This window comes from Passer domesticus, chromosome 5 (genome assembly GCF_036417665.1).
Source record: "Passer domesticus isolate bPasDom1 chromosome 5, bPasDom1.hap1, whole genome shotgun sequence".
NCBI lineage: Eukaryota > Metazoa > Chordata > Aves > Passeriformes > Passeridae > Passer > Passer domesticus.
The window spans coordinates 69019286-69040924 of record NC_087478.1 but is presented as its reverse complement, the minus strand read 5'-3'; the positions used below and the strand labels follow the sequence as shown (position 1 = coordinate 69040924).

Here is a 21639-nt window from a genome sequence, read left to right as displayed (position 1 = left end):
GTGATTATTTTACCTTAACTGAGACTCTAGAGAGAGAGGCGGGGGAGGGCATTGTCTGCAGTGAATTTTAGAAGAGGAACTACCTGTTCCTAGAACAGCTGCCAACTTTGCTTGTTCTTAGTGGGATTGAGGCCAAGAGGAATGTCCACAGACAGATGCCTTTAAAGAGATCAAACTCTATCTAGCTTTGTGTGTCATGCCAAGATCCTGGTTTTAAATGGTGACCCAGTGTTAGCAAAGGGACAAATATCAAGTGTTGTCCTTAATTGAGTAAGATACTTGGTGTGAATGAAGGGAAAGTGGTTTGAGATCTTTCTTAACTCACAGTATCTTAGCCTGATCTTACAGATAATGACTACTCTCGTTCACCAATTTGGGAATATTCCTCCTTGTCTATGGAGGCATACAGAGCAGTATAGTTTATTGGGAAAGATAGTAGTCTAAAGGAAAGTTCTTTTGATCTCTAAAATTATGTTTTCTGTATTGTTCCTGCTCTTGCTTATCCTAGAATCTTATTTGCCTTTTTGAAATGAGCCAAAGGCTTGAGTTATAATCAGAAATCCCTTGGGTTGTTTTGAGCTGCAGTAATTGAAACCATTAATTTATCATTATATGTTGAGCATTACTTTATATAGCTTAATTTCCTATACAGTGATGTTGTTCATTTAATGTGCTTGGATATTCCTCATGGTTCTTTCTAATACTATCTTAAGTTTGGTTAGTCTTCTCTAGCTTTTGGTCCCAGCTGTTTAATTTACTCACTTTCTGATGACAAATCTCATGTTAGCTTTCTTCTGACTCTAAAAGTAATTATCACTGTGCAGTGTTTAGAAATCACTAATATCCCTTCACATATATTTGATGCCTAATTGAGATCTTTGCCACAGTCTTCAATAGGAGCAAACCTCGACTAGAAATGCAGTGTTTACATAGTTACAGGTACATCCTTTATTCTTGCATAATTATAGTTAGGAAGAATTGTGTTCTTTTTTGTGATTTCCTGTAAAACTATGCTGAAAACAAACCAACGTTTCAATTTCACTTGTCTTCATTCTAGAGTTAATTTCTGATTTGTGCAGCTTTGCTTTCAGCATTGTTTTGTATGAAACTATAAATACTTTTAAAGTGATGTTCCTTTCTTTAGACCCTATTTTCTTGACACACAGTCATTATTTTTTTACCCTATTTTTTTTTTCTCCAAGAAATTTATGCTACCTGAACTGCGCATTGTCATCTTTAACAAATTTGTACTTCATAAAAAATTTTGCCAGCAGCCTTAACCTAAGTATACCTACAGCTCACTGGCCTTGAGCCCAGGAATCCAAACACTTAGCAGTGTGTTTCCTGCTTGTGGTTCTTTGGGACAAATGCAGTCTTTTAAGGGTACGTGCTGGTGAGAGCTGCTGACTCCAGCCTGTACAAAAAACCAGAAACTGCCCAAATGCCATCTCTGAAGTGAGAGCCCTTTGGGAAGGAAGAAATATAAACTCTTTTCCTGTCTTCATCTGCTCAATTGCTTGAGGAGTCTATTGGTCAGCAGTAGAAAACTCATTGTCATCCTAAGCAAACTTGTGAACCAGATCAGTGTGTGCATTTGCCTTTGTTTACAGACTATTAAAAACAGAATATGTGTTTATTGGGTTTTGCTTCAAAAATAATTGTTAAATATTAACATAGTTAATGTTGTGTCTTATATTGTAATCCTCTCTCTTCAGTGTTCTTTGAAAGTGTGAAATCAGAACTCAGGAATGGATCCTCAGAGTACTCTGATATTTCTGATTCAGAAGAATCTGAGCCTGATTGCACTACACAGGTACATATAAAAAAGTCTCAGAAATTAATGAAGCCATTAAATATAATTTTGCTCACGTACTTCATATTTATCTGGTCAAAGTTTGTGTTAAAGCAGCAATAACAAAGTATGTAGTTCTTGTTCAGATTAATATTGCAAACAATGTGCTGCTTCATTCTTCATTTATTCTAGTGGTGAGAAAAAATATAAGATATGCTGTCTTGCCAAATTTCATCTTCTTTGTCGTTGAGGTAGTGTTGGCAAAGGATGAGCCCTGCTCTGGAACAAGCAAAGTCTGAGGAAAGTCAGATCCTAGTTGCTTTATTTATTTCTTTAATAACACTTCTAAATTTCATCATTCAAATTATGAGTATCTACCACATAGTTTCCTTTTAGAGCACAGTTAATAGGAAACAATCTTACACGTATTCAGTTTTATAAACAGCCTGAAGTGGCTAAATCCTTTTCAGGGATTTTAGACTATTGGAAATAGATGGGAGTCCTCCATATGAGGGTCTAGATTGTGGTGGTTTCTTCAGAATTAAATGAAGTATGAAGGCACACATGTGTGTAGATATTTACAAACATATTTTTTAATACAACTTCTAGAATTTAGAGATGTGTGTATGTGTCTATAAATACTTCATTTATTTTTTTGTTTGTAAATTTGGTTTGTACTTAATAATTTAGATTTTTATTGGTTAGCAGTAAGGTGAAGTGATTACCTGACATTTTTGTTTAATGCTTTGGAAGGCTAATGTCTTGGTCTTTCTTTAAGTTGTCAGCCTGTTATATGACTTTACAAGAAGTCTTCAAATTCCTACTTTTTCCATGGTAGTCAAGATTTTTTTTTTTGATACTTGCTCTCTTTCATCATCACCTAATCTAAATGTTGAAGTGATAGGAACCTTCACAGTGTGGTTTCTTCTGGTTTCCTAAACTGCATTGGCAGCAGCTTTGTCTCAGGTTTCCTTTTCTAAGACACAGAATCAGTGGTTCTCAGAAGTGATATATTCCATCTTTGCTGGAGAATATAGCCATTTTTGTATGACTTTGTAAATATGTGAATGTTTTAAATTTTGCTATACTTATTCTCTTAGTTTTCTCCCTATTCTCCTGCTTTTTAATTTTAGGAAGCCGCTCATGTGAATGAAACTATTGTATAAAAATACCTTTTGGTGATAAAATGCACTTAATTGATTCCAGTTCTGTTTTTGATGGTGGGGATAATGGTGTCAGTCTTTAAGGATTATGAATGTTCTGATCATCTGTTTTCAAAGCCTCTGTTGAGTGTCACATATATTCCTTGGCTTGAAAAAAAATTGTGATGTTCTCTGTACTTGTTGAAAATAGATTAGTCTGAATTACCAAGATGGAACATATGTACTGTAGCCCTTGCTTCCTGTAAAGGCATATTGAGTCACATATGGTTGCTCCACCTTTGAGAAGCTCCTGCCCATACAAGCTGTAATTTCAGCAGGAGCTGAAAAGCTCTTTCATTCATGAAATGAGGCTGTGCCTCTGTAAGAGAGGCAACAGCTGTTGTGTCTCTGTTCCTGATGTCCTCTGGATTTACCTGAGAGCATCTGTCATTTATCAGAGATGGTGCTGTTGAAAGCTATATTTTGTGAGAGCAGGATCCAGAAACAGTTTTCTGGGGCAGAACGTGTCCTGTTATATATAATAGGCATCAATTCTGTCTGCTGCTTGGAGCCATGCTTCTGTATTTTTTCCCTGTACTTTGAATATTGAAGATAAGAATAATTAATGCTCTCATTATATAAAGAGAATGCGGTGATTTGTGTATGGTGTAATATGTGTGGTGCTTTGTAAAAAATGGATTTTGGAGATGCTTTCTGTACTGTGGAACATGTACTTAACAGTATTACAAAATTTGAATGTGTATATTCAAATATATACAGCTGCTATATTCAGATTAACTGCATTCTGGATACTATAAGTATAAAAACAGTTAGACCTTGAAGCTGTTGAATTCTTCACTTAATATAAATTAAGGTAGTGATGCCTTGTGAGTGCTGATGTATAACAGAGGCTAGGTAGAGCTAAAGGAATGAAGTAGATGTTTATTAAAAGGCCTCAATGGATACACTTTGGGCAGTACAGAAGCCCAGCCAGGGCTACAGCCAAGATGAACCCAAAAATGGTCACAAGGTCTCACCCTTTGGTAAGTTCTGGTCCATTAGCATATTGGAGTTAATTATCCAATTATAGCTTCAGCTTACGAAGTCCCATCCTTCTTGTTTTTCTCTCTTCACTCCGCATTGTTTATGCTCTTGGACCTGGAATTTAGATCATTTGTCCTTGGTCCCAAGCTAGGAAAGGAATTGTTTTGTCTACCTACTCTGTGAAGAGAGCTTACCACCCCCTAATATGAAGCTGAGAACTACATACTAAAGCAGTATAGAATCTGAAAAATATAAAAGCTAAAACCTGAGGCATCAACAGAATCTCCAGTTAGGGCTGGTGACCATTCTACATACTGTTTCCTCTTGTTTCAGCAGAAGGATTCCTCCACAGAGGAGTCAGAAAGCTCAGGTGATGAAGAGAAGCAGGAAGTAACATCAAATTTCAAAGAGGAATCAAAGGTCACAAAAGACCTTTGTCAAAATACCCAGAAGCCATCCAGAAATGAAACTCCCAGTAAAAAGTAAGCACATTGTTGGCGTTTTTTTATGAACTGTTAGATCTTTTAGCATGTATTTATGGTTCTACTTTATAGCAATGTAAATATCAGTCCTTCAAAGGGTTCTGTTTTGAGCTGCTCACTACTCCCTTGATTTTCCTAGGGAATGTCCTACCTCGACAAGTACAGAAGAAGAAGCTATTCAGGGCATGCTCTCTATGGCAGGATTGCACTATACTACATGTTTACCAGGTCATACTCAAAGCACAGACTGCACAAATAAAAGAACCTCTCTTCAGGAACACAGAAGCTACCCCAGGAGTCGGCATAAAGACAGACAGCCATCTCAGAGCCACAAAACCATGGAATGTGGTAGGTATCTGAACTAAGGAACTGCTGCTCCCTGCTTTTGGCACAGTGCTCAGAATAGTCACTTAAAGTTACATTTTTAGATTTGTAGTTATTAGATTAGTAGCTTTTAAATGTATCAGATTTACATTTAAAAAGGTGTATTCTGTGGTTTTGCATTATTTTTCTTCTATAAAAAGTAAATATTACTTCTGAAAACTAGAGCAAACTTAGCTTGTTATCAGAATACCCCTTCTAAATATTTCCATCTTAAAGTTTTGTGGCATACTTGCCAGAATGGGAAAGTAGTGGCTAGATTCAAAGTATTAAAATTTAAACTCGTTGGACTTCTATGTAGGTAGGTCTGTGAAGGAGGAGGAAGGAGACTTGGGAACTTCAGCATGGACTAGACACCTGAATGACACTTCGAGGATTACCCCTCAGGTAAAGCAATACTTAGAACATATTGAACACATTTTTATAGTAGGAGAGATCATGAAATTGTAAATACAGAAGGCATGGTGGACTGGTCTTTAAACACTGTGTATCTGACAGATACTTCTGCTTCTGGTAACTGGGTTATTTTTGTCATGCATTTTTTCACTGTTGTTGCTGTTTTGGTTTTTTTCCTTTCAAATTCTTTTTCCTCATAGTGCCTAATATTAAGGTGCTCAGAGCCATGTCTTGAAAAAGAAAAAATACTGCACTAAAAATGTGTGAATTTATATTAATTCTAGCTGGGGAAGCACTTTGTTTATTCATTGTTATTCCCAACCAGAACATCAGAAAAAGTGGAACATGTTGATAGTATGTATAGTAAAGATACTTGCTTAGGAAATTGGTACTACTAAAGTGATAGCTTTCAACAGCCAGCAGGTAGGAATATTTTTGTTTTCTGATGTCCAGATGGAATCCAGCATGGAATGAAAGGTTGTGTGCCTTACACTCTGACCGTCTGAGCTTTTCTACACTGTGAACTTTTTTGTAGTATTTCTGAACTTGTCTGTATTAGAAGTATTAGAATAATTAATTAACTAGTACAACTAAAGTTGCAAAATTACAGCCATTAAATTAGCACTGTTTTTGACTGTGTGCTTTGTGGTGTTTGCTTTGTAAGAATATTTGACTGCATGGTACTCCTTTGCAGATTGTAATTTCCAGTTTAGTATTTATTCTTTCATCAGCTGACTATTGAAAACAAATTACCTATTGAAGTAGTCAGTGATTGTCTTGTTATAGTGGCTGGTTTAATCAAGAACAATTGCATTTGTTTTGGTCACTGCAAGCTGAAAACAAGAAGTAGAGGAATTGAGTACATTAGTATGTATACCTAAGTGTAGCATTGCCCTTAGGTGCATATGGAAAAGCTTGCACAAAGACTATGTTGCATGTTATCTTTAAGGGGTATCTATTCTAAAAGAAATTATGCACTCATAAAATGTCCAGATACTGGTGGAACTGAAACGCCTGTTTCAAAGACAGTAGTACAGTCAGAAAAACTGGGGTAAACCTGTAGCCAGAAGCTACTAACTTGTACATCTTCTCTTCTCATTTCCATACTAGGATGCAAATAAAACTCAAAAATGTATCAAGAAGGAGGGTGCATCAGAAGCAAGTCTTAAGGTTCAGGAAAACAGAAGCATAGTCCACAGCAACAGCTTGAGTTTTCAGCATGGCAAATACACACGAGACTCCAGCCTGATGCAAGCAGAATGTCAGCTGAGCGATGGCAGCCTTAGCCCTGACAGGCCCTATGGTGAAACGTCCTTGTCTGTACCACTGCACCCAACAAAGAGGCCAGCATCAAATCCACCCCCCATCAGCAACCAGGCAACAAAAGGTAATGCTGATCTCCATCCCCTTGCCAAAGCAGGCTGGGGTAGGGAAGTAAAAGACTAAATGCACAAACTGAGTAAAGGACAAGAGTAGACCTTGAGGAAAAATACTAAGAGAGCATGCTGTGGACACTCAAATTTTGGCACAGAATATGGGGAGGTGGAATTGAGAGAGCTCTAACTGGCCTGAATCAGATTAGCTTATTGAAATGAAGGTTTAGAAACTCTTTAGAAACACTTCAGAAATAGTCTGATGAGCATACTATGTAGGTTTTAGTTTCTGGTTTATATTCTGTAATTTACTCAAGAATAACTTGAGTAAAATTTAGGAAGCTCAGTTCAAGTTCTCCCCTACTGCACCCACTGCGCTTCCTAGACTGGAAATATTTGTAAATAATACACTTATTTTATTTATGATAATTCTAGCCAGAGTTCAGGGAAAACAGTTCCTGGAGGTGCTCTTTTTAACTATTCTGGTTCCCTGTTTGTTTTTCAAACTGATTCCGATGAAAATTTTGCTTGCTTCAGCTTGAAAGCTGGGTTTCACCATTGTTCTACAATGATTAAAATTCATCCTGAAATTTCTGACTGAAGTCCTTGCTTGGGTTTTTCAGGCAAACGTCCAAAGAAAGGAATGGCAACTGCTAAACAGCGCCTTGGGAAGATCCTGAAGCTGAACCGGAATGGCCATGCACGCTTCTTTGTTTAATTTAGCTGCTACTTCTACTACTGCTGTCTTTCCTACACAGACCAGTATTGAGGGCAACAGAGCCTGGAGCTGCTGTTTTTCCTCTGCTTGAAGCAGACTTGCATGTACCATAGAAAACACTGCCTGATGAACAAAAGAAAGAAAGAGGAAAAAAAAAAAAGGAAAAAAAACCCACACAAAAAGACCCAACCCAATGCTGCATTTTCACTGTGCCACACCTGCTCAGCAATAACCATACGGGAACGGGGAAATCTTCAGAGAGACACAGACTGTGAGAAATAGTCTCTCATCAGGGCTTGAATATAATTTGTTGCTGGTAGTTTCTGACCTAAATTAATGAGGGGAAGATGATGAAGGTGGTTTATCAATAATTTATTTCTGATAGATTTTTCACAACTTTAAAATTCATTTAAGAAACTATTTATTTGGAAGACTTTTTCTGTGGGGGGTTGTTAATTTAGATTTAATAATGTGAAAGTTTTAAATTGTTTTGATAATGTGTGTTTGGTGCAGTGGAGAGCCACATTAATTGTGATTAGTCTGGACTCCTAAATTTGATATTCAGGTTATAGTCTTAAATAGGGGTGAGATGCATTATTAATTATTTTTTAAATTAAGGCATAAGGTATCTTATTATTTTTTCATGCTTTTTGTAAGCTATTGGCTGGGCTTCTGTTGACTTGCAAGTTGCATATTTTCTGCCAGCTTGATTATTTTTTGACCTGTCCTTTTTAATATCAGATTTATTTATTTAATGGACTAGAAGAGACTCCTAAAGACAGAAGAATTTTCTTATGTTGGTCCAGTAGCTAACTTGTTTTAAACTGCACCTCTTTCCTCCAAATCTGAGTTCATATTTTCCTCCTGATGATCTCTCTGTGATGATTTTCTTCTGTAAAAAGACTCCCTGAAATTGTACTAGTTATTTAAGAGTTGGTCCAAAGGAGGAAGACCCAATATCTTTTGGAGGAACGGGGACATGAGTTAAGATAAATTTTCTTCAGAAGAGTTGCTCTCAAGTAACTCATAAGATACACATTGCAGTTAAAAGATTGGGCATTTTACTTAATGTAGCATGGAAGAAGCATTTAAAGTGTTGTTATTGTACATTAAACACATTTTAAGGAGGAGTCATGAAAGCAGGAGAATGTGTATTGCTTTCAAAGCTGGGCAAGACAGCGAATTAAAAGTCTTAACTGGTCCATATATATAAGCATTTAAGTAGCTTACTGGTATCAGAATGACCATTTGTGTCAGGCTTCATACTGAGCTGATAGCAAATGCCAATTCTGAATTATTGTAAATAATTTTGATTTAAAATATGTATTTTTCTGTAATATAAAATTAAATATTTAACTTTTGAGGGACGGGGATGAAGGCAGAAAGGGGAATACTTTTACTTGTTTCTGGTAAAAGGGCATTTTGCAGGGTCCAGCCAAAATGTAAATGTCAATATGCTAATGACAACAATATTGTTGGTTGGGGTTTGTTTGTTTGGTTTTTTTTGATTGGTAAGAGTAAAAATACTCCTGCATAGCTGTCCAAGTCATCAAATTGATTTTAATTTTCCACACCAATTTTTCCTTCCTCCATATCCTATACTGGAATAATTTTCTCTTGTGGTTTAAAAACAAAGTCAATTTTATTTTCCAGAATATTTGTGCAGACTTATTTTTATTTAGGCTAAACTATGAATGCATTTAGAAATCTGTGGACGTAGTTCTGATGTCAGGTGTTCTTTATTACTGCAGGGTCAGAACCAGTTAGCACTATGTTACCCTGTTTCTAAATGGAGAAACATCAAAATATAGTACCACTGCAAAAAAAAGGTAGCTTTCATAGTTTTACTTTGTCTAAAGCTTGGAAATTATAGGTTAGGAGTGATTTTTTGCAGCCCTACTTCTACATTATGATGACTTAACTTCTTCTGTGACTTGTATGGGTTAATTTTTAAACTTTTTTTTTGTTTGCTAATTAATGTTTCACAAAACCAGGTTTTTAGTCTTTTAATTTTTTTAATTTAACACAAGTTATCAACCTTTAGAATATTGGGAATGGTGGTAGTCAAGGATTTCTAAAAAGCAGAAGATAAGCTAAGACGTATTCTGCAGATGCTGAAAATGACTATAAGGACTTGCTGTTCTCAGGTGCTATGTTTTCTAGATGGAAATAGTTAAAAGAGAATATTTTAACTATCTTCTAATATGTTCTCACCAAAGTAAGTAAAAGAAATAAACTATGTTGTCAATATTAGTTAAAATTATATACCCATATAAATTCTGTCTTAATTTAAACTTGAGCAAATGGTTTAATGCCTGCCAGGCTTTGGAAACTGTTTCAGCTTTAGCATATTGAACAAACTGTTTCCTTTCTGCTGGCTGTGCAATTTCTAATGATAGAAAATTCCAGTTTAGGGCACCAATCAGATTCAGAGCAGAATAAAGAATGAGTTCTCTCTCCTTAAAGATGCATTTTTTCTGAAGTAAAAATATGCCAGAATAGAATCTGGAGTAAGGAATTTTAAAATATAGAGTATGCTTTCTTGTACATGTGATTGGTTTATACAGAGTCTCTTTTCTGACCATCCACGCTATTTATCTGTATCTTACAGTTGAAATATAGATATGGCTGGACCCATATATATTATTTCTTCTTGGTTTTATCCTTTCAATTGCTCTAATTTTCTAGCTTTTTTTTTTTTCTGAGTGGCTCTCCACTGTCATGAATTTATGTAATAGTCTCTTCACAGGCTGTCAACAGGCAGAGGTTCATTCCCATTTTCTTCAAATATCCATGCTTCCAGCAGAAGTTAAATCTGATGTTCCAACTCAGAACAAGTAATTCAAAAGAAATTGCCATGTTGAGCAGTATTAAAAAAAAAAAAAAAGAGAAACAACAAAGTAGAAAAAAGAAATCTCCTGGTAGCTCATGAAGAGGATGTGGTGACCTCACTTGTGTTGTGTACTTGTATGTAGAGATATATTTATTGTATTCTAGCTGAAATCACTTCTGCACCAATCTTTCTGTAGATGGACTGAACCTTGTGTTGTTGTAGTGGAGAGAAAAAGCCCAATATTTTTCCTTGCTGTCTCACTTGGGGTGGAAGAGGGAGGGAGTAGGGAACACTGGCTGGACAACAGCAGATGATGCCTCTTATGGTAACTTGTTTTCAAGGATAATCTTTTTTGAAAAATCAGAGAACTCACATTTGGCATAGAACTCAAATTTTAATTATTTTTTTTTGTGGGCAGAACAGTAGGAAATGAAATACTGTAGGGGTTTTCCCACTCTCTTAAGTTCTCACGTTCCTGCAAAAAAAGAAACAAATATGAAAATGGAAAGACCAGTTAGGAACTATATCTAAGATTCTTCCAGCAACTTTCCCTTTTCTTCTCCTATTATACTTGCTAATAAACCCTGGCTACAGGGTAGCCTTTGCTGACCTCTGAGGTAGATTACCTATGCAACCTATGAAACTCTACATGAATTCATTCTTAAAGAGAATTTTGGAAGGGTTAGATGTTGAGAATTAAAATTGTTCTCTTATCACATGGTGGGGTTTAGGTGGTTTTTGTTTTTGTTTGTTTTGTGGGTTCTTTTGTTGTTGTTGTTTTTTTGTTGTTGTTGGTTTTTTTTTTGGTGGGGTTTTTTTGGTGGTTGAAGTGTTTGTGTTACCTTTGGTAGAGATGTAAGAGAGCACAGCATCATGACCACATTTTAGACACTTCAACTTTGCTGTAAGGAATAAGCTACCTTCACTCATGAGACCATAAAGTTGCAAGTGTTAAACATTTTTGCAGGATTTCAGAGTCAGATGTGGTGGGAATCTGGCCTACCCCCTTTTTGGTAGCTGTGGAGACTAAGCAGAACTAGAATGACCCAGTGACTAGTGCCCTCTTTAGGCTCCACATGCCCACCTGTCTCTTTACACTCCCACCATGACCCCCAAGCCTTGTGTCTTTCCAGAGTGTCATTCACATACTTCCAGACCATTAAAAGCTGTTTGTAGTTCTGGGGCTGAGTGAGCCCAGCACTACTCTTTGACAGAAGAAATACAAATGGAACCAAGGGCCTTACTGTTTATTGTTAAACAAGATGAAAAGCTGCAACATCCATTTTTCCAAAAAATAAACCCAACAAAAAACCACCCTGGTAACCCTCTTTGTGGAAGAGTATGAATGATAAGTCATGCAGTGGATGGGAAATGAAAGTAGCACTGATAAGGAGATGCATGTTCTTCACAGGCTGCATTTCTGTTTGGAATAAAAAGGACTTTTTCTACTTTTAATATAAATTAAGCCATAAGAGTTTCATGCTGTGGGAAGGGAATGAAAGGGATCACTTTAAGAGATTTTATTGATATGTATTGTCACTTCTGCTGGGAAATGTCTATTGCTGCCAATGCTTTGATGAATTTTTTTTTTTTTAACAAACATGGAATTTGAAAAAAAAAAAAGAAAATCAACAAAAAAAGGGGCTAGTTCTTGGCTATATATACTAGTTTTGTAGTAATGTTTTGCTGGCCCATTTGTCTTTTCCTCCTTTTTCTACTCTCATAGTCTAATTTCTATCTTTCCTTCTTAATGTTTCTGAAAATGTTAGCTTGTCTGCTCAGTCGGGGTCGGTGTATGTGTGTCTTCCTTTTTACAGAAACGCACTACTGTGTTAAGTATTTGGCTGGGAAATGGGATGCTGCAGCTTTAAGAGCATTTTTTTCAATTCATAACAGTATTTCCCATCCTCTTTTGCCTGCAGGCAGGGAAAGTGTATGTACAGTATTTATTTTGTTTTGATTTTACTTTAAATTTGTAAGTTTCTATAAGTAGTTCACATTGATTATTCTAGGGGAGGACAAGTGACTTTGTTTAAATTTGTATTTGATATTCATAGTTTCCACTTTCTGTACTTTAAAATACTGAAATTAAAAAATTGTATGCTTATGTTTTGATTTTAGCACTGGAAAGTGTTTAATTTCTTCAGACTTCTGCTCATTTATTTCAGTGTAAATACAGTAAAATGTACAGAGTATCATTAGGAGAAAAAATGCTTTTCTAGGTCCAATCTGTGTCCTTTGCTTGTTACATTTTAAAGAAGTTTTATGGAGAAATGTGAGGGAATATTCTCATACCATTTAAAAAAAAATTTTTTTTTTAAAGTGCAAATTTCATTTCAATCCAGGTATATTATATGGCAACTAAATGCATTTTGTGATGATGTGTATATTCTTTTTGAATCCTAATATAAAAAGGAGGTGGAAGTGTTTGTGATTCATCGTATTATCAGATCTAGATTTCTAAGAAGGGTGTCAGATGGTATTTTTGTATTCTTGCTCTTGGTTTTTGTTCAGGTTTGTCTTATGCTACTGATGGCTGACTCAGCTCTTGATTTATTGGTTGGTTTGGTTCTTTGTTTTTCCTTGAAGCATGTGCAATTTCTGGAAGAGCTTTCTCTTTCACACTTGCATATGCTTAGCCATATTTGCTTTTGTCCTGGAGGACTTCCCTGCTGCTTTTTCCTTTCAGACATCATCATCTGGTTTGCAGCTGCCAGTGCTTCCTATTTTGGCTCCTGTGGCAGTGCAGTGTTTACACGTGGGTGCTTTCCTAGGGTGGTGAAGGCATGGCTGCCCCATCCTGCAGCTTGGTGTGCAGACTTTTCCTCTGCCCCACTGACCTGCTGCAGTGCTCTGCTGAGGGTCATTCAGGGGAGCCTGGGATAAATGATGCACCAATGGCACTGGAAGAATCAGATGGCAAAAGGGTTTGATATCAGCATCCTGTTCAGCTGCTCAGGTTTGCTTCTTAGCCTGGCTTCTAAGAGAATTTATGGATGAGTGTAATGACTAGGAGATCTGTTCATTGACTTAATTGTGCCAGGTGCTTTACAGATAAAGAATGAGAATGCTGACCACATCAAACCACATACTGCTTAATGGGACAGTTGAAAACCCATGACAAACTGGGATGTTTTGTGGCCTAAAGTTTAAAACATTATAGTCTTGCAGATTTGGGGAGCAGAAACTTCTATGCTGTTTGAAAAACAATTTTCATTTGACTGGAGGGAAAAATAGAGTCAAGTACAGGGGTTTCTGATGAAATATTTATACATCCAGATATCTGTTCCCATTGTATTTTGACATGCCTTTACATCTTTTCAATTAATGTGTTAAAACTGATTTTAAATTTGATTAGCCCAAGATTTGCCAAAGATCTGAAAGAGCTGTTTGTCTGTCAGAGCAACTGCATATTTTGGAAAGGTCTTAATCACTGTGATTGAATAGCAATGCTATAACCTATGCATTTCCATCAAATACTCATCTGGATTTGCCACACTCAACTCACTGCTCAGACTAATGTTTTGGTCTTAAAGTAATAGACTTAAGAGAGCTCCTTAGTGGGCCACAAATACAAGTTCCATACCCATATAAAAACCTACACAACTTTACTATTTGCCCTTTTGTTTTTTGCCAGCTACACTTCAGACATTTTTTTTTCTATCTCAGCCACTTAGTGGATGACAGGATAATACACTGGAAAATGTGAAATGTCTCAAGTGCTGCTTTAAATGCTACTGGATAGCCTTCAGCAGCTGGAGCCATATTTTCATTAAAAGTCAGTTTCTGGTCTTCTGCTTTTGTTTGCAGAGAATGGAGAAATAATTACTTGGATTGTTCTTTTCCTGAGGGACATATGGGTTTTAAAGATTTCAAAGCTACCAAATCTAGCAAAAGAATTTCTAAAGTCAGGGAGTGGACAAGATACCCATCTTGGTATCTGAAGACTAAAGTGCTGATTTTGGTCTTTAATCAATAGTATTCTGCTGTGTTTGAGGTAAAGTACCCACTGGTAAAGTGCCTACAGACTGGCTTTCCATTTCTGTACATTTAGTGAAGTTCAGCTCTCTCCAGAGGTTTTGTCCTGACCTGCTTAAATTGTGAAGCTTTTGTGGTGGTGGCTCATGAGTTAACACATTCAACCAAACATTTTTTGGTTCGTTTTGTTTAGGTGGACCTTTGGATTCATGATGGAAACATGACTAATAGCATGAACATGGTGAAGTCAATCATGCTGAGTGTTAGTTTCTGTAGAAACTTAGTTTTTTTCTTTATATAGAAGTACTTGTCCTGGGAACCCTTGAAATTACTCTTTTAGTGCTGGTAAGTAATGTCAGCTGTCTGAAGCCAAAAGTTAATGAGGACTGAAACTGAGACTAGAATGTTGCTACTCCTGATCCAGCCAGGATTGTTGAACACCTTGGTTTCTACAATGGCAGTGACTGAAATTTTTACTTGCAGAAAAAACAGCTGGTGATCAAGACAGTGAATAAAATCTGTCATTGCCAGAGCTTGTAGTATTCCACCTAACAGCTGGCTAATAGCACAGTTTGCTTTGTCTAGATTAAGGTATGATTTCTCAAAAGCCAATTATATTCAATCTTTAGAATAACTACTGCAATTTTTCAAAGAATTGTGTTTGGCTTAATAGATCTATTTATCTGTACTGCTTCTGCTGTATTTGCTTTGGTCTTGGAAAAAATACTCTACTTTGGAACTTTTAAGTCAACTAAAAAAAAAACAGTTTACAAAGAGTCTGCTTGTTTGTGATGCTTTGCCCCAAAGTTTATTCCTTGTAAGAAATTTTTGCTGCAATGAGTGTGAGTAAAGTTCCCATCCATACTTGGAGAATATGATATCTGTGTGGGAGAAACATTTGCCCATGAATCATACACCTTGGTGGTAAGTCATAAAGATACAAGTTGGCTTTTTGTTCTGGTTAAGCCAACAAAACTAGAAACTGCTGTTCTGGTCTCCTCAAATAGGATGTGGGCTGTCGAAATTTTGGCTTAACTTGGCAGCAGTTTTAGCTGAGTATTAATATGAAGATATTAAATCTTGTGATTCATTCTTAAGTTGATTTCTAGTTACCAAGGGTTTTTTTACGTTTTTACAAAAGGTCTTTGAATTGCTTTGTCACAGTTCCGGCCCAGTAGAAATTTTGCTCAACCAGCTCTTGTAGAAAGAGTTTTAAATTCCATCATGATCTGGTTACTGAACAGAGCTGTTCCCGTGTGTTAAAGCGTTGCACCTCTTGAAGGAGAGCATTCAAAGTGTATTTCCCACGCCAGCTGTTCTAAAAGTAATGTCAGAACCTGTTATTCAGATGAGGTTCTTCCTTGGGTGAACCATTTTGCTTCCCAGTCTGTTTGTATTCAGCCCAGGTTTGCTGGGAGTGGGGAGAAGATAAATCTGTGAGCTGTGCAGTGCACTACTGCCAGTTGGGGTGATTGTATTGCAAAGACTGCTGGACAGCTGGGCCTGTCATTGAGCACCACAAGTGTTGCTGACCTGTAGTCTTGGGAGGGAGACCAAGCATTAAATGAGGAATGGCATGGGAAGGATGCCCTTTTCTCTGGCTTTTGCAGCAGGTCAGAAAAGGAATTGGTGAAATGCCTTGGGAAAACTCAAAACCACTGTGTAACACACCTCTTCTGGTGCTGCAGGAAGTAATTTTAGACACTGTTTCTGTTAATGCATTCTCTTCACTATTAAGAGGATTTCACTTTAAGAAGTTCAGTTTATACAGAGCATGAAAGATACTTCGTGTTATACATCCTAGTTCCCTTGTGAATGAGGTTTCTGTTGAACAGAAAGTGATTTCTGTTGGAACATCTGACGTATTTGGAGAGTGGAAATTCCTGTGCAGCACTCATGCTTCCGATGTCAGACATTTCCTTCAGACAAACCGTATGTACTCACAATACAAGGCCACTGCTATGCCCTGATAACTTACAGACTGTTTTCAGTAATGTTTCCATTAATTTTCTGTTGCCACTAATCTCAATTTTCAACAGTATAACATATTAGCTACTCTAGTAATATTAGCTATGATTAAAGGAATGTCTTCACTAATCCTTTTATTGCACATTTCAATGGACACCAAAATACTCTTAAAACACTTAAATTCTTTTCCCCTTGGTTAGGACATTCAGCTATTTCTGTAATTTTTTTCCTGCACTGTTACAAAATTTCACTATATTTTACAGTTCATGGCTTGAAGAAAAAGCTGAGTTACTATTCTTTGCCTACACTATTGTGGTTCACTGAAAAGGACTTAAAGATTGGGAACAACACAAAAAAGAAATCACTGATCTGTTAAATATTCTTTGGAGCCCATATGTCCAGTCATTAGCTGAAGCACTAGAGCACAGGTATAACTTGATATCTTAAAGATGTCATATTGACTCATCAGATCAAAATGTACATAGTGGTAGAGAATAGAAAGAAAACAACATATATAAAATGAAGTAATTATTAATTAGATACAGGAGTACTAGATTTTTCACTCTCATCTACATGGAGGAGTTGAACTGAATAGGCTTAATACCTGGAAGACGAGGTTGATAGAATTCACTGCAAGTAACAGGGCCATAATAGGGTTGGTTTCTAGCTAGAAGCACCACTGGGGTTTTTTTAGGAAAGAATTTGCTTTGATTTGCACATCATATCTACCCTTTACTTCTAACCAATTCATATACCGAACATGCATATGATAGTTCTGATGAGATTAGTATTAATGCCTCAGTTGTTGATACAGTGGCGTATCTTTAAATATGTATTTGTTCTTCTGAGGGTTTTCAGGTGATGCTGCTGTTTGCTCTTTTGGGATCCTTGGTCAAGATTTAGGATGATTCAGAACTCCTGGTGCTCTTCTGGAAAAAAGTGATCTTGCTTTGTCCTAGCCTGTTGTGGGAAGGAGGCAAGATGACCTCTGCTGCCTGGGAGTTGCTTTCTCCTGTGCAAGAATTCTTTGAGGGTGAAGGCTTTGGATTGTGCTGCTGAATCTAGACTTTTGTTTTGCTAACGTGATGAGGTCGGCAGAGGTGTCCTGGTGAGGGAAGGGGTCAGAGGAATCGCAAGTCAGCAGAGTATTCTGACCTGCCAGCCCCTGTGTGGAGAGCATGGAAAGGGTGGGACCCTGAAAGACATCCCTGCCTTCCCCCTGCGGGCATAAGCCACAGCCGGACTCAGCTCTCACCAGCCTCACCTGGGTCAGCTGAGAGTTCAGCTTCCATCCCAGCCAAATGGGAAAGGGCTTTTGGTGTTGCTTCCCTTCAGCAGCCTCCTCTTGTCCTTTGCATGGATGTCAGGTCTTCAGAGGTTAAGAACATTCCTGTGATAAACATGACAAAAATTAACCTGGAGTTATTCAAGCTGTACCTGGAATGGTGTGAGCTTTCTTATAAATGCAACCGTGAGGTCAGCTTGGGTTTTGAGCATTTTGAATTGTTATTGAAGTCTTACTTTTCCAAAGCAGTTTTTACGCTTACACTACTTCATAATATGAAGTGAACCTCTCCATTTTGCAATTTTGTAAAAGTTCTTTATAAACCACTGCCATTTTGGTTTGTTTCATCCTTCCTTTGTTACTTTGAAACTGAGTGGAATGTTGCTTTGTCCGGTGTTCCAGTCACATAATAATGGAGCAGCTTTGCCTGGAAAGTCATGTTAGTGGCACTGAATCATCAACATTTCTGTCACTGCAGTAACAGAATGGAAGGAGGTTGAACAGACACATTTTGCTTTTGTATAAAAACATGTAAACTAAGGATCTCTTGGAGACTTGTTTAAAAACTCTGGATCCCTCTGCTTGAATTTCTTTATTAGCTGCCAAAAAGATTGGGCTATAATGGGTCCAGATTCCGGTTGGTTTTGCGAAGGATCTGAACTGGAGGATATTTAATGACTTTTTTTTAAAATTATATATTTAATTTCTCATGGTTTGACTTGTATACTGTTGCAACCAAGTTTGATACAAGTTGACCAGGAAAAATCTGATAATTTTAAAATTTATTATTACTATATATTTTTAGTTTTTATAGCTGAAAACTACAAAATCTCAATGAGCATTTTAGACATCTATATTGATTTTTACTTCTTCTCCACTTAATTTTTTTTGGTTATGCTTTGCAGTATTTCTGCAGTGAAGTACTGGTTCCTTCTCACTGATGTGATTCTCATATGTAAACCAAGACATCTTTGGCCTTCCCTTCTACATTTTTAAATTCCCCAAATCTTTGGGGATGTTTCTGAGTGCAATTTTGCTAGCTGATTTTCCTGTCTCCTCAAATGCTATTGATATTTTAAAGTGCTAATTAATGACACAGTCTGAGCCCGAAGGTTGGCATGCATACCTGTGAACAGCTAGTAAAACTCAACAGCCCAAAGAACTTCAAATCAACACCATCAAATCATAATCAATTACATCAATACCTGGGAAATTTAAAAAGTGTAACAGTAAAATTTTTAAAAAGAGGGTTTTTTTCTCTTGTGGAGATGTTATGGCAAGGGACTTTTAGACCACTTTCAAATACAGAACCCGCATAATTTTTATTTTGCAGGGTATCTTAGAGGTGTGCATAAGAAAAGATACATATTTGTGTCCATGTGAATGCAGCACATTTAATCCATGCTTTTTCCACAAGTAGGGGTTGACTTCTGAGGTAAATACTGTCTTCACAGAAATGCAGTTGGACACAGGGCCAGGCTGTGCTTCTGATCCATGGCGTAATCCACTTCTCTCTCTGGATGACAGAACCTGTGCAAAATCTAGGTTTTGGAAGTCCCCTGTTTGCACCTCAGATATGGAATAAGGGACAGTGATCATGTAGAAGCAGCAAAGGGAAAAAGAAAATGTAGGGATGCTGAAGTTTGTGGGGGGAAAATGAACCCTCTGATGTTACTTTGGTCAGCTGTTGAACAAATCTCTGCCAAGTCATTAGAAGGATGTCCTGGACAAAACATTTCTAAAAGGAGCCTTTCTAGTGCAAGATACTGTCTTTAATAGCTCTGATGTGAGGCTTCTTGGGTGCGTACAGAAAATTGGCAAGATTAACAACAGTTTCTGTTGGCACAACCTGAGGGAACTGCCTGATCCCTCCTGAAATTCCCCTGTTGGTTTTTGATGGCAAGGCTCTGAGCAAAGGCAGATGTAGTGCCAAGGTGATGTTTCTACTACCTGGTTGGTAGAGTGTGTATAAAAAATGAATATAAATTAATTTATACATGTATTCACATATTAATATATTTAAATATCTTTATAAAGAAATCAGAAGGTGTTCTGCAGTGTTATAATGTTATATTCTCATGGCCAGCCAGAAAGGGAGTGGAGACCATTGCTAAGTGACAGTCTTTGCAAAATCTCCTATTTTGTTTTCTTTCCTCCCTCTTGTTTCACTTGGGTGTTACTGCTTGTCCTTTGTGATGTATCCGTTCTGGGATGGCAGCTGTTGGATGCTGGATAATTGTGCAGTGCCTAACAAGGAGATTCAGGTAACACATTAGGCCAGGATTAGTTATAATTCAACTGTCTGTAATATTTTTAACCATGCTATTTGAATAGAGTTTCCCATTCTATCCATTCCATTCCAATCCCAGAAGATGGTAGGGATAAGTCCTTCCTCTTTCCCTCTTGTTGTCCTGCAGACTCAGCATGGAGAATGCTTCAACAGACATAAATGTTTAGGAAGGGTGTATTTCCTTGGCTGTGGGTCATACAAGACTGGAAAGCACAGCAAATGAAATTGATTCTTCCACTCGGAACAAAACGTGAAACTTGTGATTTTTATGAAAATTCCCCAAATATGAGGGGTAAAGATGTGTTTATTCCCTTTAGCCACACGTGCAAGCAGTGAGGAATGAAAGCCTTTATAACACTCCCAGAATATGTGACTCATTTTACGTTTCCACTTTATGCGTTTCTTGAGCGTAGAAGAGTAGTAGAAAGCTAAATATTTATCCTTGAGCTCTTAGAACAGGGAAGTTAATGCAGTGTTCCTGGCCGCCAGGAGGAGCTCATGACACAGCCTGCAGCGGTAGCCTCCTGCCTCCGAGCCTGTCAGAATTTCTCCAAAGAGGGAACTTCAAGTCGGAGCAGTGCAGGGGCAGCCATCCCCTTGATGCTGTCAGTGCTGGCATTTGACATAGGAATGCACAAAATAAAACTACACCTGGAAAAGGTAAAGCGAGCCAAACCCGAGGGCAGGTGGGACAATGTGCCATGGGCAGATGCTGGGAAGTAAGAGAATGTGATTATCCATCATACTGTGAATGGCTTTGTTTATACAGAGAATCCTGGCCTCAAACTTAACTTCCAAAATCTGTTTTTTTCCCCTTGGTTAAAGAAAAAAGGCAAGATGGCATAAACACCAGCTGGCAGCCAGAAGAGGGGAGTGTTCCCATGGTACAGTGTTTTTTAAAGTTTTAGTAAAGTTCTTTATAGGCCAGTCAGTAATGTCACTCTCTTCACTAATGTGAATGTTCCCAGTTATCCAGGGGTGGCAGAACAAATTTGTAAGTTAAAGCCTGGAAGTTTCTATTGTAGAAATGATGATTGATTCCACAAAGCACAGAGCTTCACCTTGCAGCTGCTGTTTTTCCCTCTATGACAAAGCAGGACAGAGCCACCAGCATTGAAATTGATGAAGAAATTATTTTAACAATTTTCTGCAAAACTGCAGGATGAATGAGAAGAACCCACTGTCTGTCACATCTGTTCTGCTCCCTGTCTATTTTTGTACTTGTTTTAAAATCTAGTATTCAACATTGCCACCCGCTCCCTTTTCACTGAGGCAAGAGTCTTATGTCTGTAACCCAGTGACTGTGGGTACCTTTCTTCTTGCTGAAAGAAATTAGTACTGAACAGAGGCTTTTTTATCATAGCTGTGCTCTTATCAGACCATCTCCCTTTATATTGCTTCCTTCCCCAGCCATTGTGGAAACAGACATCCTGCCCAAGGCATCAAAATCTGCAATCTGCTGCTTCTTCTATGGAGCCTCTGGATTTTTGCCAGCAGCCCCTTGAGGTGGTCCCAGATGTGATTGCTTTTTCTGTGCTACCCTGAAAATATCCGGTGAAAACAAAGGACAGTTACAGCTTTGGAGGCCAGCACTTCCTCTGCTCTCAGGGATGTACAGTGGGAGATGTTAGGCATGAGGTACCCCAGAGAAATCATGACTAGAATGGCAGGGTCACAGTCAAAGGGATATTCCTACAATAGAATAAAGCCAGTCTTTTTATTGCATGTCTCAGCTGGTCCTCAAGTTCACCTCCAGTTCCCTTGAACTCAGGAGATGCGTATGGGATGTCTTTCCCACAGCATTCTTCTGCAGGGAAAATGCTAACTCCTTGCACCTATGTTGTGTGTGAAAGGAGATTAAGTTTTAATGCTGCTTTCCTTCAGTGGGGGAGGGGGGAAAGCAAACAATTGTATTTTTATTTCAAAGTAACTTGGGCTTAAAATAGCCACTGCCTTA

General features: G+C 37.6%; 1 protein-coding gene across 2 annotated transcripts in view; it reads left to right on the top strand.

The window, feature by feature from the left end:
* KDM7A (lysine demethylase 7A) overlaps positions 1-12281 on the top strand; it is a 62308-nt gene extending 50027 nt beyond the window's left edge. The window contains exons 15-20 of one of the 2 annotated variants that reach the window (XM_064420824.1): positions 1716-1813; positions 4315-4460; positions 4600-4812; positions 5147-5228; positions 6348-6624; positions 7234-12281. In XM_064420824.1, coding sequence (XP_064276894.1) covers positions 1716-1813; positions 4315-4460; positions 4600-4812; positions 5147-5228; positions 6348-6624; positions 7234-7328 — 911 coding nt within the window. In that variant the 3' untranslated portion in view covers positions 7329-12281. Of the gene's footprint in view, positions 1-1715; positions 1814-4311; positions 4461-4599; positions 4813-5146; positions 5229-6347; positions 6625-7233 lie in introns of both variants that reach the window. The other variant, XM_064420823.1, reaches the window with a different exon arrangement.
* Positions 12282-21639: the final 9358 nt, after the last annotated feature.